The sequence below is a fragment of the Pygoscelis adeliae genome, unplaced genomic scaffold (genome assembly GCF_000699105.1).
Source record: "Pygoscelis adeliae isolate BGI_AS28 unplaced genomic scaffold, ASM69910v1 Scaffold38, whole genome shotgun sequence".
In the NCBI taxonomy this organism is placed as follows: domain Eukaryota; kingdom Metazoa; phylum Chordata; class Aves; order Sphenisciformes; family Spheniscidae; genus Pygoscelis; species Pygoscelis adeliae.
In genome coordinates, this window is record NW_008825614.1 from 17,750,401 (window position 1) to 17,758,710 (window position 8,310).

Here is an 8,310-nt window from a genome sequence, read left to right on the forward strand (position 1 = left end):
TGGAACAGAATCAGTAAAAACTTGAAGCCCTCTTAGGTAGATATTCACCCTTTCTCAGCACATATAAACTATTGCTTCAAGAATTAGCGTTTAGTCTTTCCCTCCGACTCCTGATTACTGATCTCTGCAACTTTCCATAAAGCCAATTTGAAATTGGCCATCAGTCAGGGCTAAAATTAGCATCTGCAGTGAGCACCTTAGCTATACTTAGGGTGGCCTGGCAGAGAATTTTCTAAATACATGGGGATGCTCTTAGTGCTCTCAGTCAGTGGGCAGAAGGGAAACCACCTTATTCTTAACCTTCCTTCAAACAGTTTTGAGTAAGAGCTACACACAGGTATCCTCTGGATCTAGTTTGTCATACTATGAAATTACTACCAAACAGTTGAATGTTAATGCCCCTGTACTTCTCAGTGGAGGGATTTGGTTAGGATGAACTCTTTCTAACCTAAAATAAGTCACTCCAGCTACATCTTGCTGTGGGAATTACTTACATTCTTGGTATGATCAACTGGCTTTTGCCTGTAGCATGTTATGCATCACTTGTAGAACCTGCTCTGGTGGTTGAACTGGTGGTTGTCATGCACAGTTGTTCATCACTGTCCGTTGTTGGAGTTACAGATTATGGCTTTTTTCAAAGGACAGATGGATCCAGAAGACTGTTCTGTCTGTAACCTTGATCACTACAATGTCCTCTGGATCCCCTGAGCTTTCTATGTCATGGGCTGAATTGTTGGTTGCAGACTTCTGTCTGCAGTGATGAGGAATAAGATGCCATGTCCTCAGTTTCCTCTGCACTGAAGGCATTACCTTTCTTCCTGCCACAGGCTTACTTCTGGTACTCGTACATAATGCCACTTTGTGCAGTACTGCATATTCAGGGTATTTCAGCTGCTGTCTCTTTGGACTTTGCATATTTGTGATTAAAAATATTAACGCTTCATGACTACATCCTGTATCTGTCCTTTTTCCTGCCTCTCTCCCTCTGTATTCCTAAATTAGTATTATTGTTTCAATTCTAGACTCTAATAACAGATGAAGTTCGTCTTCAGGAGTTGAGAGAAAAGCTCAATCAATTAAAAATCATAGCTTGTGTTTGTCTCATAACAAACAATATGGTGGGTGCAGCAATTGTAGATGTGCCTGATTTTGCTGACCAACTGAAAAGGATCTCTGTTCCTCTTCTTGAAGGCATGAACAAGAAGTAAGGCCTTGTTTTTATCACTCTTCATATTATTTTTTTTTAACAGGAAATACCAGGTGGATCTGAAAACCCTTGGAAACAATTCAAATGTCATAGCCAGTGCTTGTTAATAATAGGAAGATACCAAATTTTAATCATCTGTATCTGTATTCCCTTTACAATATAAGTCCACTGTATGTTAGGCACATGTTCTCAAAGTTATATTTTAATGAAATCTTAATCTTGATGTTAGTCTACAGAATTTGGAGCCTAGTCCTAAAGTTCATTCATACACTCCTAATACTGGAGAGGCTGTGGCAATACATTCACTAAATTGTCTTGCCAGTTGCTTCAAACATCTGGGTAGTTTAAGCTATTTAGCTGCCTATTTCTGCTGCCACTTGCACTACAAGCAAGTCTGATGTGATCTGCAAGTGTCTCATAAAATCGTTTTCCACTCTGCTTTTTCTCATGAAATGCTGTGCATGTGGCCCAGGAAAACACCTAAGCATGAGGGGAAAAATGAACTGGTGTCACTGCTGCACACTTGAAATGATTTTTCCTGTTTGAATCACAATTAGGTCCTTATTTTATCTTCCACATGGGGATTTGTCCTGTATCTGTGGATGTACATAAATATGTAAAAGCAAAAGATAACTTTTCTAAATTCTCTCATTGCAGAGAGCAGGTTGAAAGTAAAAGGGAAAGGAGACAAGTGAGGTCACCTTACCTTTATGCTACAGAAACTGCAAAAGTTAATGCTTTTTTCTATTTCTTTCTTCCAGAACTTTTGATTTGAAGGAGGCTCTGAATGCTATTGGTGTCCAGATTTGCAGCAAAGTGAACAGGTCTCTAACTGAAAGAGGTCTTCCCACTCTTAATGAAGAAATGCAGAGTAATTTAATGGGTCAAATCGCTCATATCGTTGAGGAGAATAATCCTGTCAGTTCCTTGATTGGTTAGTAAGATAATACATAATTGTCTTATTGTGTGTGCCTGTATATAAACTTAACTCCCAGCAAGCTTAATCAGCTGTCTGTTATTTTTTAAAAGCACTTTTCTTACTGCAGTAAAATACTGGGTCAACTAAGAGTAAGGAGATGTTGTTTACCTATAGATGGTGTTCTTGGTATGCTGCAGAGCATGGTAGTTGCAGCTAGAAATAACTTTAAAAGTGTATGTACAAACAAGCCTAGACATGCCAGTATTTTGGAGAAGAATTTAGAAAAACTAAATGCCTATTCAGTCTCCCTTCTGCCAGTTCTGGGTTTACACCTAGTGTTTTTTTTGAGTCTACTTCATATTAGGTGCTGTAACTTGTTGTAGCCGGTTTATGCTGTGTCCACCTTGCAGGAGCCAACTTCTAAGAAGTTTTCAGTATTGTTTCCCACTGCAGCACGGGCTTAGGAAAGGGTTGTTACCTACATTGTTGGATTTTTTGCTGTGCTGATGTGCAGGGTGCTTACAAAGCGAGTATGGCTTCATCTTGGGTTTACATTTGTTCTGAGCGTACTTCATATTCCATTTCAGACAAACGAATCCAGTTCTTCATGAGAAGCTTGCTTGCTCTTCCAAGTTTTCAGAAGTGTATGCCTACTATGCCAGGAGGCCTTTCTGTGATTCAGACGGAGATGGAGTTTGTTGGATCTCAGTATGCGAGCATTGTAAACTTTAATAAACAAGTGTATGGACCATTCTATGCTAACATACTTAGAAAACTACTTTTTCCTGAGGCACCAATGGGGAAAGCAGAAACAGAAACACCTATCAATTAAAAAAAAATAACCTATTTCTGTACCCCTTTTTTACCTTCCAGGACAGTGATCTGACTTCCCCACTAAGAACAGCCCACTCCAGTGACTATTAATGAGAGAGATCTTGTAAAATGTATGCAGATAGTTTCTGAAATTCACTGGAAAGAAATTAATTTCAAGGAAATACATATTTTAATAGACTAAATTTGTTTAATGGATTGTCACTTGTAATAGCTGGTGAATTATTAGTTTTCAAGGCAAGCATTTATTATGATTTGCAGTGGGAAAGAGCTGGCAAAGTACTTACTGTTTTGCCACCATTAAAACATAACGTTATTTTTCAACTTAAATATATTTACATATAGCAATGCGATTATGAAATGATAAAGCAATTGTAGATAAAATGTACTATGCTTACATTGTATTTTTGTAGAGCAACATCTAATAAAACAATTATATTTCTGAAAAGACTTTGAAGCAAAAAAGTATAGCAAAACTGCTTTTGTAACCAAAACCAGGTTCATACTAGGCCAAGTTCTGGTACTCCTGCAATTACTGGAACCAGAACTTAGCCTCTGTTACGTTAAGGAATGCCAGTATTACAGGCTGTTTGGAGTATAGCAGTTACAGAAGCAGCATTCACCACTTACAGTTGAGAAGTTCTGAATGATTCCTACTCTAATTGAGATTAACGATGAACTCCTAAAGAAACATGATGTTGGCAGGGGGTGGAGTAAACTTCTGTATATAATGTTTATAAGCATTTTGTTTATCCAGTGGAGGTCATGCGGATCTTAAATCTAATCTCTAATGTGTATGTACTGATCTTTGATCTTAATGGATGTTAAGTATTTTTAAGTTAGGTCTTTCTGACCTTTATTCCCAACAGCACTTGAGAGTGACCTTACAGAGTACCACAGAGCAACTTCCCCTTCTATATTCTGTTGGATGAGGGCATAAGCTTTTCAAAACATATTCTTGGGTCTGAAAGCAAGAACCCAAATGATTAGTCATTCTTGAAAGTGTGATTAGATTCACTTTCACTGAGTCTGTGAGAAATACTGCAGTTTTCTTCAAATTCCTTTGGAATAGGCCCCAATACTTAGTTTCCATTTAAGGTATCAGGAATCTTGCATACAGAAAATGAATACGCTTGAAATTGAGAAATGTGGAAGTAAACTTCTGTATGTTTACACAGGCTTTATTTTGCATATTTCAGATTACTGGGAATAGATACTGCTGGAATACATATATAGACATGTTCTGGTCTATGAAATTGAATCATAATTTACTTGAAAATGATCTTTTAATATATTACCATATAAAAAAAACCTCCATGTGGTACAAGTTATATTGCTTGTTTTTAATATTTTATATTACAATCTATTTTTTATGAAGAGACAAAATTGCCCGTGAAGCTTAATGTGTCACACAAATTGTGTATGTACATTACTGTGTCGATCATAAAGGTCTAAAAAACTGGGCATTATTAGCACTGTGGATTTGTAGTCCATTTTTACAGAATTGTGTACTCTTTTTTTAGTAAGGGAAGGGACTTCTAGTTGTTCCTCAGTGTCCAAGGACTTTGGCCACGTGTACATGATAAGAAAAACTTTTTTCAAAATGCCTTTTTGGAAAAGAAATTTCTCTAATGCACTTCTGCTCTATCCCTTGTAAAAGCATTGCACAAAATAAAGATGAATACATATTTTAAAGGGAACTGTTTCCTGAAGCCTGAAAAACCTGAGGGAAAGAAACTCTTAGAATATAGCAATTGTGCCACTAGGTAAAACAGGCTTGCTCAGATGAATATGAAATTTTGATATGCAATTCAAAATCAAGAGAAGACTGCATTTCAAAAGCAATTATGGAGAATTAAATCTTAGTGATTTGCTACATCTTTAGAAATACCTGAACTATTTTGAGCTTTAGCCAAAAGAGGATTTTATGAACATTTGGAGATGATTTATAACATGATTATGAACTTTTTATCATACTTTATATGCATTCTATTGTAAAAATAAATATCAAATGATAGATCTTTAATGTACTGGTGAAACTGTCATACTAGTTTTTACCAGTAAATATTCAAAAAATGAGGATTCATTGGGATTTTTTGGTGATTAAGGTGACTTGCAAAGGGCATTTTATAGCATGGCCTATGTTTTGAGTGATTGTTTAATGTATCTTAATTTTTATTTAATGTTTCAAACATGGACATTGCATCTGTTTAATGTCATGTGTTGCATGCTGTTTACGCTACCGTGGCTGAAATGCACTTGCCTCTACTCTGAAGTTGTCCTTATGAAACAAGATGCCATTCTGTAGCAGCTTGCTTTGTTGAAATACAAATATTTGAGGTTTTGTATGCATTAAATTTTGTTTGTGATACCACTGGTGGTGAAAAGTCATTTATGCAAACTTTCTTAAATGTAATGCATTGTTAAATGCCGAAGATAAATGACTGCACTAATAATACATTGTGACTCTTCTTTTTCTGTAACTTCTCAGTTGCAGCTGGAGTTGTAGAGATGTGACTTTAATTGAGCTGCACAAATAACGGCCAGAACAGCCCCTTGCTGTTTGCAGCCATCTGACTCCTTGGAAAAAGGTTGTATTGGGCTTGTGGGGCAAGGTTTTGGTAGGGGAGGGGTTACAGGGGTGGCTTCTGGAAAAGCTGCTAGAAGCTTCCCCCATGTTTGATAGAGCCAATGCCAGCTGGCTCCAAGATGGACCCACTGCTGGCCAAGGCCGAGCCCATCAGCGATGGTGGTAGCGCCTCTGTGGTAACTTATTTAAGAAGGGGGAAAAAACTGCTGTGCAACAGCAGCCAGAGAGAGGAGGGGCAATATGTGAGAGAAACAACTCCGCAGGCACCAAGCTCCGTGAAGAAGGAGGGGGAGGAGGTGCTCCAGGCACCAGAGCGGAGATTCCCCTGCAGCCTGTGGTGAAGAACATGGTGAGGGGCAGGCTGTCCCCCCTGCAGCCCACGGAGGTCCATGGTGGAGCAGATATCCACCTGCAGCCTGTGGAGGACCCCATGCTGGAGCAGGTGGATGTGCCTGAAGGAGGCTGTGACCCTGTGGGAAGCCCGCGCTGGAGCAGGCTCCTGGCAGGACCTGCGGCCCTATGGAGAGAGGAGCCCGCGCTGGAGCAGATTTGTTGGCAGGACTTGTAACCCCATGGGGGACCCACACTGGAGCAGTCCATTCCTGAAGGACTGCATCCCGTGGAAAGGACCCACGCTGGAGCAGTTTGTGAAGAACTGTAGCTCATAGGAAGGACTCATGTTGGAGAAGTTAATGGAGAACTGTCTCCCGTGGGAGGGACCCCACGCCGGAGCAGGGGAAGAGTGTGAGGAGTTCTCCCACTGAGGAGGAAGGAGCAGCAGAGACACGTGATGAACCGACCGCAACCCCCATTCCCTGTCCCCCTGCGCCCCTGCTGGGGGAGAAGGTAGAGAATTCGGGAGTAAAGCTGAGCCCGGGAAGAAGGGAGGGGTGGGTGTCTTAGTTTTTATTTCTCATTGCCCTACTCTGATTTGACTGGCAGTAAATTAAATTTATTTCCCCAAGCTGAGTTTGTTTTGCCCGTGACGGTAATTGGCGAGTGATCTCCCTGTCCTGTCGTGGTTTAACCCCAGTCGGCAACTGAGCACCCCGCAGCCGCTCGCTCACTCCCCCCCGCGGTGGGATGGGGGAGAGAATTGGAAGAGCACAAGTGAGAAAAACTAGCTGCTTCTGCACCTCCAGCCTTCTCAGTCGGTAGAGGATGGGAAACTAAAAAGTCCTTGGCTAGTGTAAGCATTACTTAGCAACAACTAAAACATCGGTGGTTATCAACTTTGTTCTCACCCTAAATCCAAAACACAGCACTGTACCAGCTACTAGGAAGGAAATTAACTCTATCCCTGCCGAAACCAGGACGCTGTCCTTATCTTGACCCACGAGCCTTTCATTATATTTTCTCTCCCCTGTCCAGCTGAGGAGGGGGAGGGATAGAGCAGCTTGGTGGGCACCTAGTGTCCAGCCAGGGTCAACCCACCACAAAGGTAATTTGTATACCTGATCGTAGCTCCACTCCTGGGAATGACTAAATAGATAGGAGTCTCCGGACTGGAAGATGTTGGGGGGGAGGGCTGTGCCAGATCTCCAGAGTGGTGAGTGGCAATAAAGACAGAAGAGTAAGTAGTTGTTTGCTGTCTTTTTGGCTACAAGAACAAGGAGCATCAAAGAAAGGTGGTCAGCTTTAAACAACTGAACTGTTTTATTCACAACAATGTCTAGATAAGCTGTGGAACACCTTGCCTAGAATCTGGCACTGTTAAAAGTCTTTTGGTTGCAGGAGAATTGGACAGCATGTAGCTAATGGACATTCTTTTTTCTTTCTATGATTTTTAATTAAAGGTGACTGATGGCTTCATATTACTCCCCTTTTAGTAGCATTATGCAGAATAACTCTGCAGAATTCAGCCAGTCTTGAAGTGCTAGCTGTACTGCATGTGCCTGGGTCAAATGTGCTGAGAAAATGCTGAAAACATGATGTTTCTTGAACTTCTATTATTTGTAAAATCATAGAATCACAGAATCATTAAGGTTGGAAGAGACCTCTAAGATCATTGAGTCCAACCATCAACCCAACACCACCATGCCCACTAAACGATGTCCCTAAGCGCCTCATCTACACGTCTTTTAAATACCTCCAGGGATGGTGACTCAACCACTTCCCTGGGCAGCCTGTTCCAATGTTTAACCACTCTTTCAGTAAAGAAATGACTGCCACTCAGTCATGTCTGGATTTTGATCTTTTGTAATCCCTGATTTTTATTTTAATCCCTCTGTGAACAATTTACAATAGCCCCAAGGCAAAGTTACACTAAAGAATTCCTGAAAAGCACATAGTACTGAATTTTTAAATCTGTAAAATCAGAAAAATTTGCTTCTAGTAAACTTTTTTCTTTTTTTTTCTTTTTTTTTTTTTTTCCCAGTTATGCAGTAGGAACAAACATTTTGGAGCAAACTTATGGCTGAAAGCTTGTGCTGTCTGGTAGAGCTTAGGTTTCCTGTAAGTGGTAATAAAAAAAAGGGCAAAGAACTTACTTAACCAACTTAACCACAGGTGCTTGGTTTAGAAAGCTAAGAAGGAACTCTTAATCCTCTAACTCCCACTTTTAATTTATTATGGTTTTCTTTTGTGGAAGTAATCATGACTATAGACAGATAGGAGCAGCCTCACGCTCACAAGCCCTGGTCTTCATGGGGGACTTCAACCACCTCGATATCTGTTGGAGGGGCAACACAGCAGGGCATAAGCAATCCAGGAGGTTCCTGGAATGCGTCGATGATAACTTCCTTCTCCAAGTGGTAGAGGAGC

General features: G+C 40.4%; 1 protein-coding gene across 2 annotated transcripts in view; it reads left to right on the plus strand.

Annotated features, from left to right (window-relative positions):
• Positions 1-5,413, plus strand: part of TCP11L2 (t-complex 11, testis-specific-like 2) — a 13,806-nt gene extending 8,393 nt beyond the window's left edge. For both annotated transcript variants that reach the window (XM_009332965.1, XM_009332964.1), the window contains 3 exons: positions 1,023-1,204; positions 1,969-2,141; positions 2,714-5,413. In XM_009332965.1, the coding sequence (XP_009331240.1) occupies positions 1,023-1,204; positions 1,969-2,141; positions 2,714-2,958 (600 nt within the window). In that variant the 3' untranslated portion in view covers positions 2,959-5,413. The remainder of the gene's footprint in view (positions 1-1,022; positions 1,205-1,968; positions 2,142-2,713) is intronic.
• The last annotated feature ends 2,897 nt before the right edge of the window (positions 5,414-8,310 follow it).